This window comes from Orcinus orca, chromosome 3 (assembly GCF_937001465.1).
Source record: "Orcinus orca chromosome 3, mOrcOrc1.1, whole genome shotgun sequence".
In the NCBI taxonomy this organism is placed as follows: domain Eukaryota; kingdom Metazoa; phylum Chordata; class Mammalia; order Artiodactyla; family Delphinidae; genus Orcinus; species Orcinus orca.
In genome coordinates this window covers 179,226,721-179,252,556 of record NC_064561.1, presented here as the reverse complement: position 1 = coordinate 179,252,556, position 25,836 = coordinate 179,226,721, and the positions used below count along the sequence as shown (strand labels likewise).

Sequence of the window (25,836 nt, the reverse complement as noted above, 5' to 3'; positions counted from 1 at the left end):
ATATGATATATCTATAATCGCCAAATCTGTAGAGACAGAAAGCAATTGACCGGTTGCCTTGGACTGAGGGAAAGTGAGGTTGACGAAGGGTTTGGGGTTTTCAACTCTCAGGACTTGACTTCAGACCTATCTTCACTCAAGCTCTCTGATTGGACTTTAGTTTTCCTATGAGTAAACTGAATATTTGGGGTGATATTTGACCCAGCTGTGCTTCCAGGGGGAAAGAATCCCTCCCCGCCAGCAGCAGTGATCACTCTGATCTCACCCCTTCTTGTGGTTTTGCAGTAAAACCTGGAGGAGATGGCTGCCCACTCAAAACAGAATGGCTTGGAAGATGCAGCCCTGCCAAGAGGTGGCACTGGCCGTCTGTCAAGTATACAGAACTTGGTTCCATTATTTGCCTCCTAGATGTGAATAATAATGTTCCACAATACTGTCAACATAAAAAAGTAAGGGAGGAAAGGCTTTCAGCATTGAATTTTTTAAGCAATTGCTTTGGACTAATTATACAAATTCCAGTAAGGATCAAAATTGTTCAATGACTTAATTTTTCTCTCCTCTGCGGATGTAGATAGATACTGATGTTAATTGCATCCAGGTGTTCTAAACACCACAGTAAAGTGCTGCCTTGTAGGTAGGCAAAGAACAAATAGGAACACATCAAAACGTGAAGGTTGGTCGGGGTAGAATCAATCGAACATTTTCCATTGTTATTGGCTGAGTGTTCTTTAATGTTCATAAATGAACAATATTTTCTTTTCTCAATGTAATCTTGAGATTTCCAAAAATTACTTTGTGATTTTTCAGCTCTTGAGAAAGAACACCTTTGAATCAGAAAAAAAAATAAACTAAGCAAGAACTGGCATACAGTCACCCCAAACTGGTGTTTTCTTTCTACAGAGTTAATAGGAAATGGTTTCCTTTGTAGAGTTATATCCCCACCCTCATCAGTGACAGGTCTGTTAGCCAAATCTTCAGGGCACCTGCTAGGAGTTGAACTGTGTCCCTCAAAAAGATAAGTTCAAGTCTCAATCCCGGTTCCTGTGAATATCATACTATTAGAAGTAGGGACTTTGCAGAGTAATCAAATTAAGAAGAGGTCATTAGCGTGGCTCAAATCCATTCGTTTTAAGTGGTGGGGAAGAGCCACAGACACACACAGGAGGAGGCAGTGGTCCCCAACCTTTTTGGTGCCATGGACCAGGGTCGGGGGATGGTTCAGGCAGTAATGCAAGCAATGGGGAGAGGCAGATGAAGCTTCACTCGCTAGCCCGCTGCTCACCTCCTGCTGTGAGGCCTGGTCCCTAACAGGCCCAGGGGTTAGGGACTCCTGCTTTAGAGGGAGCATGGCCCTGCCAGCACCTTGATTTCAGACCTTCAGCCTCCAGAACTGTGAGATGATAAATTCCTGTTGTTACAAGCCACCCAGCTTGTGGTACTTGTTGGGGAGGCCCTAGGAGATTAATACAGTACCTGTTCCTGGTTTCATCATCAAAAGCTGCTCCGAGAAAAAAATCGGGCTTTAGGTAAAATTTAAATAACTATCTTAGCTGGATCACTTTTTAGAACATTCCAGATAATAACAATGCCTCTCAGGTATTGGCCACCTTGTGCCAGGAACTGTGAGCACAATCCCTGCGTTGTTTCCTGTAACCCACGCACAATCCCAGGGACTGTCAGCACTGCCCTTGGTGGGGGGCAGAAGGGGAAGCTGAGCATCAGAGGCTTGAGCTGGTTTGCCGATGGTCATCCTACTAGTCAATGGTGACATGCAGACCTACACCAAAGCCAAATGGCCACGAAGTGTTCTGCTTTGGGTAAAACGGGGATAACTTAGAACTCTGTACGATTACCAGATAATGATAAGATCGGGGTATGAAACAGGCCTCCTTCCTAGGTCCGCATTGAATGAGTTACTGCATGTAAGGGCAGACAAGAGGCTCCATGCAATGAACACCGTGTGAGGAGTGACTATTGATGTTATTTGTGTCACTTTATTTTTACCATAGCTGTCTTCTTATCGCTTCCCTATGCTCCTGAAATTACAGTTAAGTGGCTCCCAGAGTCTCTGCTTTAGCCCAAAGCCCACCCCTCTGGCTCTGCCTATGGGTGGTACCAGTGGAATGCTCTGTGGTTAGGCTTTTACAACCTAAGAGACAATTAACGAAAGTACTAGACTTTTCTTTGTGGCACAACATGATTAACGTCACTGGGATTTATCTGCCATTGAACAAATTGCTGAAAAATCATCACCACCGATAAAACTACCAGAAAGGTTATTTCACTTGAAACTAAAATCAACAAGGCTTCCTACACCTGAATTTCAAACGAAGTCAGTCATAACTGCTTATTCCAGTTATTTAATACCCTTCACCAACACTGAACAAACAAGCCTAAGGGTTTAAGCTTGGGATTAGGAAAGGGCTTTTCTCTGAGCAAGAAAATTGTACAAATGATCCATGGGATATCAATCAATGAAGCAAATTAACATTCAAGAGCCCAGACGCAGGAGCAGTTCTGCCTTCGATCTTGATCTTTGCCATTGGCTCTGGCATCTTGAATAATCCACTGACTCTCTCTTGGGTCCGAGTTTCCTCATCCCTAAAATGAGGATAATAACAGTACCTCCTTCGCTGAGTTGTCGGGCAGATGGTGTAAGTTAATACATAAAATGAGCCTAGAGAGAGTAGGGCCCGTCACGTAAATGTTGATGCTATTATTATTATGCAGATATTTTTCAAATTGCTAATTTTGTTTTTCAAATGCCTATTCTTATAAACACAATTTTGTCTGTATACTCTTTTTAATTTTTCTTTTTATTGAAGTATAATCGATTTACAAAGTTGTGTCAACTTCTTTTGTGCAGCAAAGTGATTCAGTTATACATATATACGCATTCTTTTTTATACTCTTTTCCAATATGGTTTATCATAGGATATTGAATATAGTTCTCTGTGCTACACAATAGGACCCTGTTGTTTATCCATTCTATATATAATAGCTTACATCTGCTGACCCCAGCCTCCCACTCCAGCCCTCCCCCAACCCCCTCCCCCTTGGCAACCACCAGTCTGTGAGTCTGTTTCTGCTTTGTAGATAGGTTCATTTGTGTCATATTTTAGATCCCACATATAAGGCATATCATATGGTATTTGTCTTTCTCTTTCTCAATGGAATACTACTCAGCCATAAAAAGAATGAAGTAATGCCATTTGCAGCAACAAGGATGCAACTAGAGATTATCATACTAAGTGAAGTAAGTCAGACAGAGAAAGACAAACACCATATGTACACTCCTGAATAGAGAGACTCCAGGTGTGAACTGGGTAAGTCTCCACAGGAAGCCCAGTTACATCATCAACTTTGTTCATGCCCCCCTGCTCATGACCCCAACTCCTGCTGGATGGAAGAGTGGAGAGGACAGGAGACGCATAGCCCTCCCCACTCCTGCTTTCTTAGCGAGCTGGCTCACCCAGGGCTGGAGCCATACGGCTCCTCTGAGCTCTGAGCTGAGTAATTAAACTGAGGGATCCAAGGACAGAAGCCCAGAACTGCACACCCCAAGATGAAAAAGGGGATTGGCTGGTGTGTTCGCTCCAATCAACTATCTAATGCAGAGTCTGTCAGGAAATCTAGGTTTACATATTCTTAAAGAGTGCTTACTCAGTTTACCAAAAAGAATATCAAATGTACACAAAGTTCTTTCTAAAATATGAAGTGTTTCTAGCATATTTGGTGTATGAGTTAACAAAGCATTGCTTTAGATGATGGGGGCTTTGCTAAGGAAACAGGTCTGGGGAAGGGGCTAATATTCATTGAGCATGACCACGTGCTGGGCATGTTATACAGTCCTTCTTATTTAAATTCCTCATCAACTTAGTGTAGTAGGTTCCATACCCATTTTGAGGAAAGGGTACAGATGCTCAGAATAGTCAACTAACTTGGCCCAAATTACACAGCCAAAGCAGGAGTCCTGCTTCCAGTTCTGAGTGTCCTTAGCCCCATCCTGGGCTCTCTGATCCCCGCAGCCCATCCCACTGAGCGGCTGGAGCCCGCCTTCAGGAGCAGCAGGCGCTCAGCGTGGGTCTTGTGTGTCACCTGTATGACCTCTCTTTAGATTGCATCGATGAACAGCCTTTGTGTCTCTCCAGTGCCTACGGGATCCCAAATAGATCCTTCCTCCCAGCAGCTCTGCTGTATTTGGGGCAGCTCCACGGATGTTAAAGCTAAGTTTCAACATCTTTCTCCTACTGTGCAATCAAAATTCTCTGCACACGTTGTAAGCATGTTAGTCTTCTCAGTGGAGCCGATAGAGATGGGAAACTAGTGGATAAAACCATGTGAGTTGAGTTGGCTTTTTTCTAAAGCAGTAGGAGGATTAACTCAACTCTTCCATTTACCCCCCATTTAAATTTTGTTTTGCTTTTTAAAATTTTAGACTACAAGCAGCTAACACCACATGCTTTCTTTTTTGGACCAGGAGTTTTTTACATCCACTCCCTCCCCCACTACAGTAGTCAGATTTCATTGCCCCCTGTGCTGTCTCCTTCTAAAGCTTGGAGGGCAAGGCAGGGCTGCTTTTTGTGGGATGCTGAAATCTGCCCAGCTGTATTGTGTTTGAAAGCTTCATTATTCCTTTTTGGCATAATAAGGGCCTTAGATTGAAACAGAATATTTAATTACATTGGAAGGGGAAATATCGACATTCATTTATAAAATATCTTCCTGGTAGCTTCATATACACACATTCTGTCTAATGAACTCTTAGAGAGTGCCCAGATTCAATCCCACCATTGCGGAAACTGTAAAGATAAGATATTAGGGCCAACAGAGTTAGGAAGCTGGGGCTAGGCAGCCTTTTTGTTCTAGTTTCCTAACATTCTTGGGTTATGTTAGAATGAAAAAGCCTTTGAAGGCTCACCCTGGCTACGGCAGAGGCCAGCTCCAGTGAACGCACGCTGGAAGTTTCATTAGAGAGCCAGTGAGGGCCAGAGCAGAACTTCGCTAAGTAATTGCAAGGCACTAAAGATATTGACAATTTTTTTTCTTTTCCTAAGTTTCAGCATCGAAGCAGAGGCATCAGGACTTCAGGAGAAGAGTCAAAGCAGGGCCCAGTTGAGGGAGAAAGAAGACGATCATCAGAGGCAAGAAAGGTCTGAGCAGTGAATTGTGGAGTTGCCTTAACCCTCTCCACTGGAGTTTGTGATAAATCAGGAGCTGTTGGCACCTCCTTTTGTGTAATCTTCAGCCTGCCCTATTGAGGACAGTTTGCTCAACACTATGTAACAGCAACTCTCAAAGGAAAGCTCTGCCTAGCTGCTGAACTAATAGATAACCTTGAAGCCCTGGAGGGACCTCTGCTCTAAAGGGGAAGGCTAGAACATTACTCAGGAGAATATTACTTTTCATCTTTCTTTATGAGTTAAGAGAAAAGAGAGAAATGTTGAGGGTTGTGGAATGGAAGAAATATGTGTAACTAAGCCCTTTACACAGTGCAGGCTTGATCTGCAGTTGTATTTACTAGTGCATGAAATTTTTTTCTATACATTTCAAAGCCTATATTGATAGGCTCAAAGAGAAGGAATTTTTATTATTATAATCATGAAGGTCTTGATAATATCCATGACCTTCTTGTGGTTATAAAAGTACAAAAGTGGGAATTCCCTGGCAGTCCAGTAGTTAGAACTCTGTGCTTCCACGGCAGGTGGCCTGGGTTCCATCCCTGGTCAGGGTACTATGATCCCACCAGCCTCATGGTGTAGGCAAAAATACGAAAGTACACTCGACCTCTGATTCTGGGTGAAATGAATGGACCTGTGCACTCATTGTGGGCTCTTGAAAAGACACTCAACCTTCCACATACTTAAAAAAAAAATTTGTTGATTCGGAGAATGCACCACTAGAACGCACCACGAGGCAATCAAACCAAAAGCGTGGGTTAGTGAGACACCCAGAGTTTGGGGCACGACCTCAGGTGAGAGAGAGAAGGTTCTTCATAGGATCTATCTTAAGAAAATGTAGCAGAAAAACAACTGTAAAAACATCTGGGGGCTTCCCTGGTGGCGCAGTGGTTGAGAGTCCGCCTGCCAATGCAGGGGACGCGGGTTCGTGCCCCGGTCCGGGAGGATCCCACGTGCCGCGGAGCGGCTGAGCCCGTGAGCCATGGCTGCTGAGCCTGCGCATCCGGAGTCTATGCTCTGCAACGGGAGAGGCCACAACAGTGAAAGGCCCGCGTGCCACACACACACACAAAAATGCTGTAAAACATCTGTATACTTCACATGAATGGTTAGCTTTGAGACTATGATGTCATCAAGGCTGGGTTTTGTTAAGTGGATAGGTTACAGTCCACACAAGGCCCACAGCCCGTGTAAAAACTGACCAAAGAATTAGAATCAGCCTTGACCAAGGGCAACCTTTGTCTTCTACAATGGTACGTCTCCAATAAATCAATGAAAAAAAAGCATTTTTTCCCCTTTAGTTGAAATATTTGTTAAGATAATTATGTATTCAGAGCGTTTGTAAGTAATAAAACAGAGATCCTGTGTACCCTTTACCCAGTTTCCCCTAATGGTAACATCTTAGAAAACTATAGTGCAATATCACAATCAGGATACTGGCACTGATACAATTCACCAGCCTTAGGGCGACTTCCTCAGTTTTACTCATTAGTCCTTGTGTGTGTTTAGTTCTTCACATGTTTATCACATGTGTATAGTTTTGTACCCCTCTTCTTTCTCTTTGGAAACCACTCCCACTTTTTGGCCAACCCCACCCAAACCCTCTCTCCTCCCAGCCCCTCTAACTGCTAATATATTCTGCATTTCTAAATTTTTGTTATTTCAAAAATGTGGTATAAATGGAATCATAAAGTATGTAACTTTGTTTGATTGGCTTTTTTCACTCAGTATAATTCCTTGAAGATTAATCCAAGTTGATGGGTGAATAGCAATAGTTTATTCCTTTCTGTTGCTGAGCGGCATTCCATGGCATGGATATACCAAAGTTTGTTCAACATTCATCTATGGAAGGACATCTGGGCTTTATCCAGCTTGGGCCTACTATGAATGAAGCTATGATGAACATTTGTGTATAGTTTTGGCATAAACATAAGTTTTTATTGTTTTGGAATTAATGCCCACAGACACAATTGCTGGATTGTATTGTATTTGTATGTTTAGCTTTATAAGAAGCTTCTAAAATGTCTTCCAGAATGGCTGTACCACTTACATCCCCACCAGCAACATGTGAGTGATCCAGTTTCTCCCCATCCTTGCCAACGTTTGATGTTGTCTCTAGTTTTACTTTAGCCATTCTAATAGGTGTGTAGGGATAACTCATTGTGGGTTTAATTTGCATTTCTTCAATGGCTAATGATGGTGAGCATCTTTCCAGGTGTCCATTTGCCATCTGTATATCCTCTTTGCCAGCATGCCTGTGAGTGTCTTACCCATTTTTATTTGGATTGTTTTTTTTTGTTGTTGTTTTGTTTTGTTTTACTGTTGAGTTTGAGAGTTCTTCATTATAGACATGAGACTTTGTTGAATATGTGGTTTGTATTTTCCCTGAGTCTGTTGCTTATCTTTCACCATCTTCATATGGTCCTTCCCAGAGAACAAGTTTTAAACTTTGATAAAGTCTAATTTAGCAATTTTTCTTTTTATGGATTGTGTTTTGGCAACAAGTCTATAAATTCTTTGCCTATATCCCAAAGTTTTTCCTCCTAGGATGTTTTTAAAGTTTTATAGATTTAGGGTTCACATTTAAATTTCATTTTGAGGTAATTCTTGCAAGAGGCATAAGGGTTAGTTGAGTTTCCATTTTTGGCCCATGGATGTTCAATTTCTCAAGCAACATTTGCTGAAAAACCTTTCCCTCATCCCCACTCCATTGAATGGTTTTGCATCTTTTATTTTTTTTTTAACATCTTTATTGGAGTGTAATTGCTCTACAATGTTGTGTTAGTTTCTGCTGTATAACAAAGTGAATCAGCTATACTATACTTATATCCCTATATCCCCTCCCTCTTGTATCTCCCTTCCATCCTCTATCCCACCCCTCTAGGTGGTCAAAAAGCACTGAGCTGACCTCCCTGTGCTATGTGACTGCTTCCCACTAGCTATCTATTTTACATTTAGTAATGTATATATGTCCATGCCACACTCTCACTTCATCCCAGCTTCCCCTTCCCCCTCCCCGTGTCCTCAAGTCCATTCTCTGCCTCCACATCTTTATTCTTGTCCTCCCCCTGGGTTCTTCAGAATCATTTCTTTTCATTCCATATATAAGTGTTAGCATACGTTATTTGTTTTTCTCTTTCTGACTCACTTCACTCTGTATGACAGACTCTAAGTCCATCCACCTCATTACAAATAACTCAATTTTGTTTCTTTTTATGGCTGAGTAATATTCCATTGTATATATGTGCCACATCTTTATCCATTAATCTCTCAATGGCCACGTAGGTTGCTTCCACATCCTGGCTATTGTAAAGAGTGTTGCAATGAACATTGTGGTACATGACTCTTTGAATTATGGTTTTCTCAGGGTATATGCCCAGTAGTGGGATTGCTGGGTCATATGGTAGTTCTATTTTAGTTTTTTAAGGAACTTCCATACTGTTCTCCATAGTGGCTGTATAAATTTACATTCCCACCAACAGTGTAAAAGGGTTCCCTTTTCTCCACACCCTCTCCAGCATTTATTGTTTCTACATTTTTTGATGATGGCCATTCTGACTGGTGTGAGGTGATACCTCATTGTAGTTTTGATTTGCATTTCTCTAATGATTAGTGATGATGAGCATCCTTTCATGTGTTTGTTGCCAATCTGTGTATCTTCTTTGGAGAAATGTCTATTTAGGTCTTCTGCCCATTTTTGGATTTGTTGTTTATTTTTTTTGATATTAAGCTGCATGAGCTTCTTGTATATTTTGGAGCTGAATCCTTGGTCAGTTGCTTTGTTTGCAGATATTTTCTGCCATTCTGAGGGTTGTCTCTTCATCTTGTTGATGGTTTCCTTTGCTCTGCAAAAGATTTTGTCTCATTAGGTCCCATTTGTTTATCTTTGTTTTTAGTTCCATTTCTCTAGGAGGTGGGTCAAAAAGGATCTTGCTGTGATTTATGTCATAAAGTGTTCAGCCTATGTTTTCCACTAACAGTTTTATAGTGTCTGGCCTTACATTTAGGTCAGTAGTCCGTTTTGAGTTTATTTTTGTGTATGGTGTTAGGGAGTGTTCTAATTTCATTCTTTTACATGTAGCTATCCAGTTTTCCCAGAACCACTTATTGAAGAGGCTGTCTTTTCTCCGTTGTCTATTCTTGCCTCATTTACCAAAGATAAGGTGAGAACATGTGCGTGGGTTTATCTCTGGGCTTTCTATCCTGTTCCATTGATCTATATTTCTGTTTTTGTGCCAGTACCATACTGTCTTGCTTACTGTAGCTTTGCAGTATAGTCTGAAGTCAGGGAGCCTGATTCCACCAGCATTCTTTTTCTTTCTCAAGATTGCTTACGCTATTTGGGGTCTTCTGTGTTTCCATACAAATTGTGAATTTTTTTTTATAGTTCTGTGAAAAATGCCATTGGTAATTTGATAGGGATTGCATTGAATCTGTAGATTGCTTTGGGTAGTAGAGTCATTTTCACAATATTGATTCTTCCAATCCAAGAACATGGTATATTTCTCCATCTGTTTATGTCATCTTTGATTTCTTTCACCAGTGTTTTATAGTTTTCTGAGTACAGGTCTTTCACTTCCTTAGGCAGGTTTATTCCTAGGTATTTTATTCTTTGTGTTACAATGGTAAATGGGAGTTTTTCCTAATTTCTCTTTCAGATTTTTCATCATTAGTGTATATGAATGCAAGAGATTTCTGTGCATTAATTTTGTATCCTGCTACTTTACCAAATGCATTGATTAGCTCCAGTAGTTTTCTGCTGGCATCTTTAGGATTCTCTGTGTAGATTATCATGTCATCTGCAAACAGTGACAGCTTTACTTCTTCTTTTCCGATTTGGATTCCTTTATATCTTTTTCTTCTCTGATTGCTGTGGCTAAAACTTCCAAAACTATGTTTAATAATAGCGATGAGAGTGGGCAAACTTGTCTTCTTCCTGATCTCGGGGAAATGGTTTCAATTTTTCATCATTGAGAACGATCTTGGCTGTGGGTTTTTCATATATGGCCTTTATTATGTTGAGGTAAATTCGCTCTATGCCTACTTTCTGGAGGGTTTTTATCATAAATGGGTGTTGAATTTTGTCAAAAGCTTTTTCTGCATCTATTGAGATGATCGTATGGTTTTTCTCCTTCAATTTGTTAAAATGGGTTATCATGTTGATTGATTTGCATATATTGAAGAATCCTTGCATTTCTGGGATAAACTCCACTTGATCATGTTGTATGATCCTTTGAGTGTGCTGATGGATTCTGTTTGCTAGTATTTTGTTGAGGATTTTTGTTTCTTTGTTCATCAGTGATATTGGTCTGTAGATTTCTCTTTCTGTGACGTCTTTGTCTGGTTTTGGTATCAGGTTGATGGTGACCTCCTAGAAAGAGTTTGAGAGTGTTCCTCCCTCTGCTATATTTTGGAAGAGTTTGAGAAGGATAGGTGTTAGTTCTCCTCTAAATGTTTGATAGAATTTGCCTGTGAAGCCATCTGGTCCTGGGCTTTTGTTTTGTTGGAAGATTTTTAATAACACTCTCCATTTCAGTGTTTGTGATTGGTCTGTTATAATTTCTATTTCTTCCTGGTTCAGTCTCGGAATGTTGTGCTTTTCTAAGAATTTATCCATTTCTTCCACTTGTCCATGTTATTGGTGTATAGTTGTTTATAGTAATCTCTCATTATCTTTTGTATTTCTGCAGTGTCAGTTGTTACTTCTCCTTTTTCATTTCTAATTCTATTGATTTGAGTCTTCTCCCTTTTTTTCCTGATGAGTGTGGCTAATGGTTTATCAATTTTGTTTATCTTCTCAAGGAACCAGCTTTTAGTTTTACTGATCTTTGTTATTGTGTCCTTCATTTCTTTTTCATTTAATTTTGATCTGATTTTTATGGTTTATTTCCTTCTGCTATCTTTGGCTTTTTTGTTCTTCTTTCTATAATTGCTTTAGGTGTAAGGTTAGGTTGTTTATTTGAGATGTTTCTTGTTTCTTAAGGTAGGATTTTGTTGCTCTAAACATCCCTCTTAGAACTGCTTTTGCTCCATCCCATAGGCTTTGGGTCATTGTGTTTTCATTGTCATTTGCTTCTAGGTATTTTCTGATTTCCTCTTTGATTTCTTCAGTGACCTCTTGGTTATTTAGTAGTGTGTTTTTCAGCCTCCATGTGTTTTTATTTTTTTACCGTTTTTTTCCTGTAATTGATATCTAGTCTCATCGCGTTGTGGTCGGAAAAGATACTTGATACAATTTCAATTTTCTTAAATTTACCAAGGCTTCATTTGTGACCCAGGATGTGATCTATCCTGGAGAGTGTTCCATGAGCACTTGAGAGGAAAGTGTATTCTGTTGCTTTTGGATGGAATGTCCTATAAATATCAGTGAAGTCCATCTTGTTTAATGTGTCATTTAAAGCTTGTGTTTCCTTATGTATTTTCATTTTGGATGATCTGTCCATTGGTGAATGTGGGGTGTTAAAGTCCCCTACTATGATTGTGCTACTGTTGATTTCCCCTTTTATGGCTGTTAGCATTTGCCTTATGTATTGAAGTGCTCCTATGTTGGGTGCATAAACATTTACAATTGTTATATCTTCTTGGTTTGATCCCTTTATCATTATGTAGTGTCCTTCTTTGTCTCTTGTAATAGTCTTTATTTTAAAGTCTATTTTGTCTGATATGAGAATTGCTACTCCAGCTTTCTTTAATTTCCATTTGCATGGACTATCTTTTTCCATCCCCCCACTTTCAGGCTGTGTGTGTCCCTAGGTCTGAAGTTGGTCTCTTATAGACAGCATATATACAGGTCTTCTTTTTGTATCCATTCAGCCAGTCTATGTCTTTTGGTTGGAGCATTGAAACCATTTACATTTAAGGTAATTACCAATATGTATGTTCCTATTCCCATTTTCTTAATTGTTTTGGGTTTGTGATTGTAGGTCTTTTCCTTGTCTTGTGTTTCCTGCCTAAAGAAGTTCCTTTAGCATTTGTTGTAAAGCTAATTTGGTGGTCCTGAATTCTAGCTTTTGCTTGTCTCTAAAGGTTTTAATTTCTCCATCAAATCTGAATGAGATCCCTGCTGGGTAGAATAATCTTGATTGTACGTTTTTCCTTTTCATCACTTTAAATATGTCCTGCAACTCCTTCTGGCTTGCAGAGTTTCTGCTGAAAGATCAGTTGGTAAACTTATGTGGATTCCCTTGTATGTTGTTTGCTGCTTTTCCCTTGCTGCTTTTAATATATTTTCTTTGTATTTAATTTTTGATAGTTTGATGAATATGTGTCTTTGTGTGTTTCTCCTTGGATTTATCCTATTTGGGACTCTCTGCACTTGCTGGATTTGACTGACTATTTCCTTTCCCATGTTAAGGAACTTTTCAACTATAATCTCTGCAAATATTTTCTCAGTCCCTTTCTTTTTCTCTTCTTCTTCTGGGATCCCTGTAATTCGAATGTTTGTGCATTTAATGTTGTCCCAGAGGTCTCTGAGACTGTCCTCAATTCTTTTCATTCTTTTTTCTTTATTCTTCTCTGCAGTAGTTATTTCCACTATTTTATCTTCCAGGTCATTTTCCATTCTTCTGCCTCAGTTATTCTATTGATTCCTTCTAGAGAATTTTTAACTTCATTTATTGTGCTGTTCATTATTGTTTGTTTGCTCATTAGTTCTCTCGGTCCTTGTTAATTATTTCTTGTATTTTCTCCATTCTATTTCCAAGATTTTGGATCATCTTTACTATCATTACTCTGAATTCTTTTTCATGTAGACTACCTATTTCCTCTTTATTTGTTTGGTCTGATGTGTTTTTACTTTCCTCCTTCATCTGCTGCATATTCCTCTGTCTTCTCATTTTACTTAACTTACTGTGTTTGGGGTCTCCTTTTCGCAGGCTGCATGTTTGTGGCTGCCGTTGCTTTGGGTGTCAGCCCATAGTGGGTAAGGTTTGTTTAGTGGGTTGTATAGGCTTCCTGGTGGAGGGGACTGATGCTTGTGTTCTGGGGGGTGGGGCTGGATCTTGTCTTTCTGGTGAGCAGGACCCCATCCGGTGATGTGTTTAGTGGTGTCTGTGAAGTAATTATTATTTTAGGCAGCCTCTCTGCTAATGGGTGGGGTTGTGTCTCTGTCTTGCTAGTTGTTTGGCATAGGGTTTCCAGCACTGGAGCTTGCTGGTCGTTGAGTGGAGCTGGGTCTTAGCATTGAGACAGAGATGTCTGGGAGAGTTCTCATCAACTGATACGTTGTCGGCCTGGCAGGTCTCTGGTGGTCCAATGTCCTGATCTGGCTCTCACACCTCAGACGCTCAGGTCTGACAGCCAGCTGGAGCACCAAGACCCTGTCTGCCACACAGCTTTTGGGAAGTCTGAAGTCTTCTGCCAACATTTAGTAGGTGTTCTGTAGGGGTTGTTCCACATGTAGATGTATTTTTTGTTTGTTTGTTTGTTTGTGGTATGCGGGCCTCTCACTGCCACAGCCTCTCCCGTTGTGGAGCACAGGCTCTGGACATGCAGGCTCAGCGGCCATGGCTCACGGGCCCAGCCACTCCGCGGCATGTGGGATCTTCCCGGACCGGGGCACGAACCCATGTCCCCTGCATCAGCAGGCGGACTCGCAACCACCGCGCCACCAGGGAAGCCCCCAGATGTATTTTTGATGTATTTGTGAGGAAGAAGGTGATCTTCACGTCTTACTCCTCCGCCACCTTGAAGGCCTTCTGGTTTTGCATCTTTATCAAAAGTCAGTTGAACATGTTTGTGTGTGTCTGTCTCTGGGTTCTGTACTCTGTTCCACTGATCTATGAAAGGAAAATTTAAAAAATTATTTTAAGATTCAAAAAGTCCATTCAGTTTTGGTGTCTGTGTAGGGCCTTTGAATAAGCATACTCTGCATTGTTAGTTTCACATATATATTAATTGTTGTATGAGTTTGGAAAATAAAGACACACATGCATACGTCTCTCTATATATAAACACATACATGTAAACACACATATATTCAGGCATGTGGTATATACATATAGACATACATTGTGTGTGTATATATATATTATAATAGAATAAAACTCTGTAGTATAGGTTAATTAGAGTAAAAACTTATTACATCATAAATTATTAATTAAAGGTTTATGATTTTCCATAGTTAGAAATAAATTTTCCTACATTATTTTTAGTGTAACAAAATCTAAGTTAGATATAATTTACACTGTGTGTATACAACCTCAGTGTTATAAATTTTCTCTGTTACTATTTCTTTATTTTTTATCATTCTAATATTAATGGTTAACCATTGGAATATGAGTTTTCTTAACTACATAATTACAATATATATAAAAACTAAAGCTGAGCACCTGTTAATCATATTTTATGTCACAAGAATGGAATTTCCCTTTCTGTTTTCAAAAGCAAGTTGAACTGTACAACATGAAAGCAAGTTGACTAAGAGCAGTGAGAAATAAAATGCATATTTTTTGCTGAAAATCATAATATCAATGTCATAGGACATAAGGGACTAGATACACATACAGATGCACGCATTCCTTTAAGGAAAAAATTTGGTGCATAATACCAACGCTTTTGAACCCTGTGAAGAGCTTGAGAACAATATTATCCTCTGAGAGTTGAATTAGTGAAATCTGTACTTACAGAGATTGTCTCATTGCACAATTCCCTTAAATGACAGAATATCTTTCAAGTCAACGTAGAATGCTTAGTAAATTCTTCACTAAATATGAAAATTGAGAGAGAGATTTAATTGCATCACATCCTTGATTACACTGGTCATTAATGTCATCCAAATAGCATTCTATTTCCTGATGTTCTAATATCACCCTCTTAAAATACCTTCCAATTTCTGTTAATTTCCCCTACAGTAGCTCCATCAGGGAGAACATGCATCCCCCTGCTGACATAAAAGTAGCAGTTTATTGGCCATTTCTGTTCCGACATTAGTTAAACACCTTGCCTTCTGGTCTACACATCAGTCCCTTCTGACTGCTGTCTAGGTGTTGGTTCCCTCCAACCCCAGCTACACTCACAAAAAAAGATTTTTGCACAGTAAAGCTGAGGGTCAGACCCTGGGCACCAACCACCCTCCAAGAGGGCTACCCTGGGAGACCTGCCCTGACTTCAACTCTTTCTGTCCCCTCGTTATCACCTTCTCTCCTGCCCCTCAGTCGCTGCTGCAGGGTGTGTGCTAAGAAGTGGAGAAGAAAAGGAAGGGCTGTTGAAAGTCAGATCCCAAACCATCCACTAGCCATCAAGGGAGTTTTAGAGTTATGCACTCGTACACCTGACTTCCTACCTCCCACTCACTGGTCAGTTACATCTGCTCTATGGATCTGTCCTCCGGCAAAACAACTTTTCCCCGGAAAAGTTGGCTGACTTTCCGGGACTTCCTGACCTGTTTCCTTTTGCATGGGTAACATGGACCAGAGTGAATTGAATCAGCTGCCTAGAACATTTTGCCTTGATTATTGCTAAGTAACTGTCCTTTACAGTGTCCCAACCAGTCCACTTTCAGCTACAAATACTTCTTTACCAAAGCTTTATTTTTACTGGATATAATCTTTTAAAGTATTCCTTTTTTCTACTTGTCAGAAAATATAACAGATCTCTTTCTGGTGTGATTCTTTTGCTCTAGTGAAGTCCATGCCTCTGTTATTCAAAGGGTGGTCCACCAGTTGCTGGCATCCATGAAGCATTTGTTACTCACCCACAAGATAAGTCCAGAAAGTGGAAGTAAGTATTTGGAAAGTTTTATAGCAATTTAACATGACTGTGGCATCCAATAACATGATTTTGTATTTTACAAAGACATCAGTCCATGATCAATGGGAAATAAAAATTTTGGTCTTTGCCCACAGTGAGTTGAGCCATGGCCATAAGATACTATCTTTAATTATTATGAGACTTTCTCAGGAGGTGTGTATTTCCTTTGTGCTAATGCCTAAAAACACAAACTAAATGTTATTTTAACTTTTACAGTTTTTTTTATCCAGTAAAATCCTCTTTGATTTGAACTCTCTACCAATATGTAGATGTTTGGATCAAAATAATAATTAAGATAACAGATGCTTAAAATAAAAAAGTCCTCCTTGTTCCAGTCATAGTTAAACATTTCTATTCAACACATTCTTTTTTTTTCCATCAGTACTGCTGAGTGATTATATTTAGGTAAGGATTTTCCTTTACCTTCTGGATACTGGTTCTCCCTACTGACTAACTGTAAGAGAGGGAAATGTATCTAGTATCTAATACTAGGTAGTTTCCTAGAAACTGTACGTTTTATGTCATCTTTATTATTTTGCTTACTTTCAGATTAGTATAAAAATTCAGTAGAAAGTGATGTTTGGGAGACTCTAAAGGGTTAATAAAACGTCATTCACTGGACAATATTTTTTCATTGTATAATGAAAATCAATTCAATGAGCGTGCAGTGAACTCCTAGTATACCAAGGATTCATACAAGGTGCTGTGAGAGATTCCGAAGAAATGGATGAGATTAACCTCCCCTGGAGAAAGAAGTGCACATGTCAAAGGAGCCAGATACAAATTAAGAAGCCAACTCAACAATGCAGAGGGAACAAACAGGCTACGCAGTGTGTGTATCAATGTTGAAAGAATTCAGAGCAAGGGAAAGGTTCTTCTGAAACAAGGTTAATTTAAGCAGTCTGCTTATATGGTCAGAGCATTCAGCCTGGCTTTGAAAGCACCTGCAGAATGTGAATCAGCAGAAGGAGAGCAGTTGACAGCCATCCAAAGTGAATTTCGGAAGCAGTAGATGAGCTGACACTGGGGTTTGGAGATGTGAAAGGCACCTAATGGAATGAGAGACTGGTTTGATTAGAACTAGAGGTGGGTTGAGGGACATCTACAGAGGAGATGGAATAGTTGTCAGATGTGTTTAATGATAACCTGGATGTCAGGACTGGAGGTTTTCAGCTTTGAACCAAAAAAGCAAATGGGAAACCCTTTTAGCAGGAGAGCTGCATAAGGCAGGTGGGAAGTAATATACATCCTGTGTGTGCTTCTCACTCAGATCTTCAGATGTAGATAGTGGTTACCGCAGACAAACTCTAAAGCTCTTGGGCATGAGTCAAGCATCACTGTCAAAGACCCATTTTTAAATTTAAATTACCCTGGGGCAGAGTATGAGAAAGATTGTCAGAACTCTTGAGAGGTATATTTGTTCGCTAGCAAAAGCAGTCAACTACATAATTATTGCCATGTTGCTTAATTTAGAGCTAGGGGTAGGTATAGTTGCCATTACTACTGAAAAAAAAAAAACTTTAAAAAGATAAAAGAAAGAAAAAAAGAGAAAATAGTAAATAATTTGGAAGTGAAAAGATATCTAATAGAGATGTCCCTGCCCCGTTCCGAACCTGAATGGCTTGCCAAAGAACATAAGCACAGGCCGATTGAAAACTACTCAGAATTCCACTGCTCAGGTAAGATACTGTCCAGTGCATGCATTACATCATTTTTTTAAATAAGAAATGATGGAAAAGCCTTTGCATTGCTCTAGGAAAGATATCTCAGCCATCTCTGTGATATTTTGTTGCATATGTTGCTATCATTAATTTCGTGTATGAAATTTTTCATCATGCTGGCTTTTTCTACCGTATAAATTTTATCATGAATAGAAGACTGGAATTAGTTCAACCTTATAGGAAATAGGAAATAAGTTAATGTGACAAATATGTGCAACTTTTAAAATAGACATTCTTAGACTCAGACATAAGTATTAAGGCATTCCGTCTTGGTTCTTAGCAGTATACTAAAATGTTGCCAGTATACACCCAATTCTCTAAAATTTTAGCAGATTTCCCAACACCCATGGAGAAACAGCAACTGTAGATGACTACGTTAGTTTATAGATGTAGAAGTTATTCTCAAGAGTAAGAGGTTATCCGTGCCATCTATACTGAAGCCAAAAGTTCTCAGGACTGAGATTCTCTGCTCACAAATAACCAGTTCTTTGAACGTTCAGGCTTAGGTATCTGGGGAAGAGTGGGAAATGGCAGAATTACTAGCTGCTGAATGACACAAGAGCTCAAGGTCTATCCACAATGCCAGCCACCCGTGCAGGAAGGGAGGGCTGTGGGTAGAGGGTGGGGCAGTCACCATCATATCTGAAACATTAAGAACCCCTGTTGCAACTGCTGATCCATTACAATGTTGCAATAAATAAATATTTGAGCCACCCCAGGTCAATTATTGCTTCTTAAACCATTTTCATCAGAATCAGCATGTGTCTATATTTTATTGCATCCTAAAATGTATCCTCCCTTAGAGGCAGAATTTTATGTCTCTTGTGCAAACCTTGGTCCTCTGCAGAGCTCCCTGAGTCTGGCCACAAACTTGCCCACATTAGAATACTGCTCTATAAATTCAGCTCCTCTGCAGAAACTCTCTTCTCTGTGCAACTAAAAAGGGGCTTTAATATCTCAAAGCATCTGTTGGGTGTTTTCTCAAAAAAAAAAAATGCAAATCTTTACACTTCCTCCTTAAATCACACAATTTGTCTGTAGAGTGCTACATAATCCTTGCTGACTCTCCTTATACCTGCTTTTAGCTGAAGCTATTTTTAATGCACCACTTTTGTGCTTGTAGATCACATTAACTAAGCAGTTTGGGAGGAATTTATAAAAACAGAGGTGGCAACGGTTACATGTGTTTATTTCTCTTTTAATGTTTTTCCTTCTGGTGCAAAGATGCTGTATGCTTCAGTTAAGGAAAATACTTTAAATAAGATAAATCACTGAAAGACAAACAAGTAGAAAGATAACACCGTAGAGAGTCTTGTAATTTCCAATCATGTTTTAAATATTGTTTACTATAGTTTAAAGCATGATAGCAGATTGCAAGACTTACCTAACTTGCTATACTATAGCAAGACTATATTTTCTATATATTATCTATATTTTACTATATTTTCTCACCAGATAGAGGCTCAAATAAATTATCCATTGATTAATTAAGTTACTGTTGGGCCAATTCTGCTCTTCTGCCTCACGGCAATTGCCATGCAATTCAAGATGACCTAGTTTATCATCTAGGTGTGCATTGGGCACAGTCTTTCTCATCTCTTCCTGAGCTCTTCTGACCTTGGAATCCATGGAAGCTTCAGCATTAGCATTTTCTAAGGCACTTGAAGATTTTCCACATAAAATAAAGAGGAAACAGTCATGTGTGTCTTTCATCTCTATAGAGGTAGGTAGTTTGCTTGGTTTTATTTTATAACACAGACATGTCACTCTTATTTTATTTGTAAATGTTCAAAAGGCATTGTACTAAGTAAGAAATCAAGGCTAAGCATCCAATCCAAACGAATTTCCTGAAAGAGATCCTAAAAAAGCTTCTAGAATCAAAAGCAAAAAAAGCATGAAAAGAAGCATCATTTGATAGATGTGACACATTAGTTATTGGGAAATAAACATGAGGAAACTTCAGCCTATCATTTCAAAGTCCAGGGTAAAATCTGTGTCTAATAAATCATATAAATCCATAACCAAGTTCTTTTTGGCAGCAAAATGTATTGTCAAGTGAGAGGGATAGATTTCAAGATGAAACAAAGGGGAAAGGCCATGGACCAAGGCACACAGGTGGCTTCTAGAAACTAGAATAGACAAGAGAATGGATTTTCCCCCAGAGACTCCAGGAGGAATGCAGGCTGCCCACACCTTGGTTTTAGCCCAGTGAGACCCACGTCAGATTTCTAACCTCTGAACTGTGGGATAATACATCTGTGTTGTTTAAAGCTACTAAGTTTGTGGCCATTTGTTACAGCAGCCATAGGAAAACCAAATTGCTGCTTGACTATCTTCATTGAAGAAATGTGCTTTTCATTGAACAGCTAGAGAAAGGAACTCCTTGAGAAATTCCTACATGCGATTATCTCTTGATCACAAGTCCCAAGCTTCATTTCAGATGGAGGGGAGAATGATGGAGCATCTTGGGATGAGGGCAAGAGAGCCACCATGGTGCCGCTGATAAGAATACACACAGGGCCTCAGTGGTCGTCAGCATCAGCCAGGTCATCAATGTGAAATGAGACAGCAGTGAACCTCAGGGATGTATGTTCTCAGAACTCTTCTGGTGATAGCACCCTGGCCTTCTTGAGACCTACTCAGGCTCCTCTTACTGTCCGTGTGACTCAGACGTGAGACAAGTGGCATGGCCCTAATCACAGTGCATGGTGGACCCAAGCCAGCAGACCGTCATCCAAGCCAGTGAGACATAATTGCCATGCTTTTATTTGTGCCCTCAGGAAGGAGACCTTTTTTGTTGTTGTTGGATAGCTGATAAAATAATACAATGGACTGAATGTTTGTGTCTCCCCAAAATTCAAGTCTTTTTTTTTTGGTTTAATTCTTTAATTGCAGTGTAGTCGATTTACAATATCATGTTAGTTTCAGGTATCCAGCACAGTGATTCAGTTATATATTCAGTCATATATATATATATATATTCCTCTTCAGATTCTTTTCCCTTGAGTTTATTACAAACCAAAATTCAAATCTTGAAACCCTAATTCCAATGTAATGGTATTAAGAGGCGGGGCCTCTGGGAGGTGATTAGGTCATGAGGGTGGAGCCCTATGATTGGGATTTGGCCTGTGTCATAAAAGAGCTCCAGAGAGCCAGCTAGCCCCTTCTGCCATGTGAGGACACAAGGAGACATTTGTGACCAGGAAGAGGGCTCTCACCCAATCATGCTGACACCTTGATCTTGGACTTCCAGCCTCCAGAACTATGAGAAATAAATTTCTGCTGTTTGTAAGTCACCCAGTCTGTGGTACTTTGTTATAGCAGCCTGAACTAAGATAGATGGATGGTAAACCTGGAGCTGGGAGCAGCCATCCTGAGACCGTTAGGGAACAGTCTGAGTTCTTCTGAGAATGAAGCCAATGCCAAAGAAAGCAGAGCTGAAAAAGGTAGAGAGAGAGACTGAGATGAACATGGTTACGTCATTGGAGCCCCGGGGTCGGTCACACAGACCCTTAGACTCTCAGCTTCCTGGACCAAGGCCTCTCCTCTTCAGGTTCACTTGTGACTAAGAGTCCTTGGTGAGAAGGAAATGATATATGTTTTCTCTTTTCCAATTATACCCATACAGATGCACACGCCATGCCTGCCATTCATACATACAAATGGGACATTCCAAAAGATGAAATAGAATAAAACTGCCTAAAAGAGCAAAGGTTCTTTCACTCTCTAAACAAATTCATAATGAGAAGACTCTGGTTTTTAAGACGATGAAAGAAAGCCAAGTGATGAGACCAAAAGAAATTCAGACTTATGACCAACCTCAAAGGAAGGTGCAGAAACAGTGGCAAATAGCCATGGCAACCACAACGTTAGGTGGACATAACTCTTCGAGCTTCAAAAAGTGTTTTCTGTTTATTTTTGAAATATCTGGAAGGTTCCCTGGACTATAGATAGGACAGGATATTATTGTCCACATTTTACAGTTGAGGAAGCTGATGTTTAGAGCTATGGGCCTGGGGCTGCTCAAAATTTCATGACCCCAAACCCTTTCCATGACCCAAATTTGTATTCTAAACTGGTGACAGTTTTTAGCACCACATATTTTTTCTTTTACATCTTTATTGGAGTATAATTGCTTTACAATAGTGTGTTAGTTTCTGCTTTATTACAAAGTGAATCAGTTATACATATACATATGTTCCTATATCTCTTCCCTCTTGCGTCTCCCTCCCTCCCACCCTCCCTATCCCACCCCTCCAGGTGGTCACAAAGCACTGAGCTGATCTCCCTGTAGCACCACATCTTGTACCATCTAAATGACTGCTTTTTTTCCTGGAATGTAGATGGGCACTACAGTCCTCTGAAAATATTTGGATACTAAAGTTACTCTGCATAGGAGACCTCTTTGTAATCATCTCTTAGAATGATGCAGTTCAGAATCAAATAAAATGTCTTCTGTGCAGGGTTTCCTTAACCCAAGAAGTCCTGGATTGCAAATCAATGGAAGAGGTGGCCTTTCTTGAAATGGGAAGAAAGGACATTCGGTTTGCTTTATACCTACCTCACCCTGGCACAGCACGTGGACTAGGCTATAAGCAGGACCCAACACATCATGTCCTGTATTCCCCCTGGGCTCTTCCACCTTGATCTCCCACCTGCCTCCTGCCCAGGATTCCTGTGATAGAAGGAGGATTTCAATTCAGAGAGTCCTCGCTGCCTCAAATACTGAGAATGTGGACTGTGAAAGTTTTGCGAGAAATAAGGAAAGCTCAATTTAGAAAAAGCTTCAGGAAAGAAGACAAATTTTAGTTGTATCTACAACACACCTAAAGAATGACCCACATTCATTAAAATGTAATGATGAATGAGCTTAAATGTCATACACTTCCATTTTTATTTCTCTATAGAATGGGGACAATGATGTCTTTCCTTTATATTCTTCCCAGACGTTCACTTTGAGTGCACAATATTTTATGAACTGATAAGAATTTTATAAAGTTAGTAGCATCAGTGGTGTTGATATTTTTATGAGAGGTTCTAAAGAAACATTGGAGAGAACCAGGTGAGTTTGCACCATCTTCCTTGGCATAGTTGACCCTCTTTGAACAGGAATGTCATCTGTCCTCTGCACTGCGGACATGGTCCTATTGATGGGAGCATTTAGTCAGGAGGACTGCCTCTTCCAGGGAGAGGGTCTGTCAGTTAAGCATGAATGTAAAGGAAACTTTCTAACAAGAAGAATAAAATGTGCAGAAGTTGATTAAACTCTTGGATTCTTTTCCTGGCAGGAGTAAGAATAATTTATGCAGTTTCCATCTGAAGTTTCCCGTCTGATTACACTGAGGAGAACAAAGTCATTAAAGGCAATTACCATGTTAATTGACAAGAGATTGAAAAGTGAAAACACTGAAGGATGGGCAAGTCCATCTTCCTGTCACACATGGTAGTGTTCACTTCTGCCTCTAAGTTTCCAGATGAATATGAATTGGTAATCAGCATGTTTCATATTCATAGTGCAATCAACATGCATCTTTGATTGAATACCTCATTTAATAAACTAAGAAAATATTCATAACAGTTGTGCTGATAATTAGCGTATGCATGTTTTACATTTCTATTGAGGTATAATGACATATAGTAAACTGTGCACATCTTAAGTGCACTTCCTGGCAAGTGTTACAAATATACGTACCCTCAGAACCAACATCCAATCAAGATGCAGGGCTCTGCCTTCACCTTTCATCTCTCTTAAGAGTACGGTTCCCTCCCCATACCCAGAGCAACCACCATATACAGTTATAGTCCCACAAATTAGTTACTGAACTTCATACAAATGGGAACATATAGAACATACCCATGTCTGGCTTTATTCACTCAACATAACACTTTTGATATTCATCCACATATGTGTGTCGATAGTGCATTTCTTTCTACTGCTGAGTAATATTGGATGAAGAGACTAGAATTTGTTTATTCATCCTCCTTTTGGCGGACATTTGAATTGTTTAAATTTCTTGCTATTATGAATAAAGCTGCACTAAACATTATTGAACAAATATTTGTGTGGGCATTTATTTTCATTTCTGCTGGAAATAATACCTTAGAGTAGAATTTCTGGATCATAGGTAGGTGTGAGTTTAATTTTATAAGAAAGTACCAGTTTTCCACACTGGTTGTACCATTTTACATCTTACCAGCATGAGATACCCAGGCACTCTGCATCCTCTCAAGCACTTGGTATTGAAGTCATTTAAATGTAAACCACTCCTTTGGCTGCATAGGTGTATCTCATTCTGGATTTAATTTGCATTTCTCTGCAAATTAGAAGACCCTTTACCTGCATTTTATTAGCAATTCTTACATCTTCCTTTATGAAGTATCTATCCAAGTCTTTTGACAATTTTTAATTGGATTGCTTGTCTTTTGTTTTTTTTTTTTTTTTTTTTATAGAACAAGTTGCAATTTTTAATCTGGACATCAACGACAATTTAAACCAATCATATTATTCAAGTGAAACAGATGTCCTGAACTTTGTAACACCATCAGCAAACCTGGAGAGATGCAACTGTGATTGAATGTGTGAAGCTGTTAGAATTAATCTTCATCATCTCTTTGAAGAGGTATTATCTGAATTTCTTTGGCTATCCTTTCTCCTAATGTCTTATTGTTTGAAGCAATTATTCTTCGTGACATCAAATCAAATGGTCCACCTGCTACATCCAAGAGTACTCCACCAGCTTCAGTCACAATAACACCAGCACCTGCTACATCCCAGCAGTGAATTCCCATTTCATAATATGCATCTGCAACTCCAGCTGCCACAAGGCACATATTAAGAGCTGCTGTTCCAACACCTCGGATCCCATGGATGGGAAGGCAAAGAAGCCTTTCCATATTAGAAAGAATAATTCTCACAGTCTCTGGTGTTCTGGAAGAGCCCAACTCTGTCACCAAGAGTGATTTGGTAACATCTTCTTGGCGTGAAACCTGTAGTTTTTGACCATTACAAAAGGCACCTTTTCCTTTCCGGCCAGTATACATCTTATCCTCCATGCAACTGTATACAATTCCAAATTCCATCTTTTTATTAACAACAAAGCCAACTGAAACAGCTACAAAAGGAAATCCATGTACAAAGTTAGTTGTTCCATCAATAGGGTCAATGATCCACGTAGGGCTGTTAGTTAAAATACTTTTTTCCCCAGCTGCCACAGATTCCTCACCAATGAAACTGTGAGATGGATACTTTTCCTTTATGGAAGAGATAAGCATTTTTTCAACTTTTTGGTCAGTAGCAGTTACCAAATCAACTGGAGAACTTTTGATCATAATATTCATTTCGTTTTTTAGGGCTTCACGAGCCATCTCTCCAGCTTGTCTTGCTAGGGTTACTGCATAATCCATGCATTCCTGCCAAGGATCAGCCATCTTCGGAACAGATTTAACAGGTACAAAGATACAGCAGTTACAAATCTCTCGGGGTGAAGGGCTTGAGGCTCGCTAGGATACCAGCCGCATCCAACGCTGGCCTCTTCCGGAGAGAGAGGAGGGTCCTGTCTTTTGTTTTTGATATGTAGAAATTCTTTATAAAATTTGGATTCAAGTCTTTTTCATATATATAAATAGATAGATTGTGTATATTTGTCCTAGACTGTGATTGGTTTTTTTATAATTTTTTTAAAGTTGTGAAGAATAGAAAATTTTTTTTTTCTGATAAAGTCCAATTTACCTTTTTTTCCTCTCCTGTTAACATTAAGTGCTTTTGCAATCTCTCTAAGAAACATTTGAGTACACAGGCCACAAAGACATTCCCTTATTTTATTTTATTTTTCTGTAGAAACTTTATAATTTTAACTTTTAAATTTTGCCTGGAATCATCAGTGTTTGTCGATTTTCATGTTATGTATTTATCAAGTTTCAATTTGTTTTTTGCATACAGATATCCAGTTGTTCTAGTATCATTTGTTAAAAAGACTTTCCTTTCCCCATTGTGTTGCACTGGCACATCTATCTAAATTAATTTTGCTGTGTGTATGCAGATCTATTTATGGTCTCTATTCAGTTTCCTAGATCTGTCTGTCCTTAGGCCTGAATCACACTGTCTTAATTATAGGGTAGCTTTATAGTAAGTCTTAAAATAAGGAGTGCATGTTTCCAAACTCTCTCCTCCTTTCTCAAGGCTGCCT

At 39.5% G+C, this 25,836-nt stretch overlaps 1 protein-coding gene across 1 annotated transcript; it reads right to left on the bottom strand.

The window, feature by feature from the left end:
* Positions 1-24,101: 24,101 nt before the first annotated feature.
* On the bottom strand, positions 24,102-25,179 carry LOC101286627 (inositol monophosphatase 1-like). Its single transcript, XM_033436608.2, has one exon. The coding sequence runs from the start codon at positions 25,076-25,078 to the stop codon at positions 24,245-24,247; it is 834 nt and encodes a 277-aa protein (XP_033292499.1). The 5' UTR covers positions 25,079-25,179; the 3' UTR covers positions 24,102-24,244.
* Between the last annotated feature and the right edge of the window lie 657 nt (positions 25,180-25,836).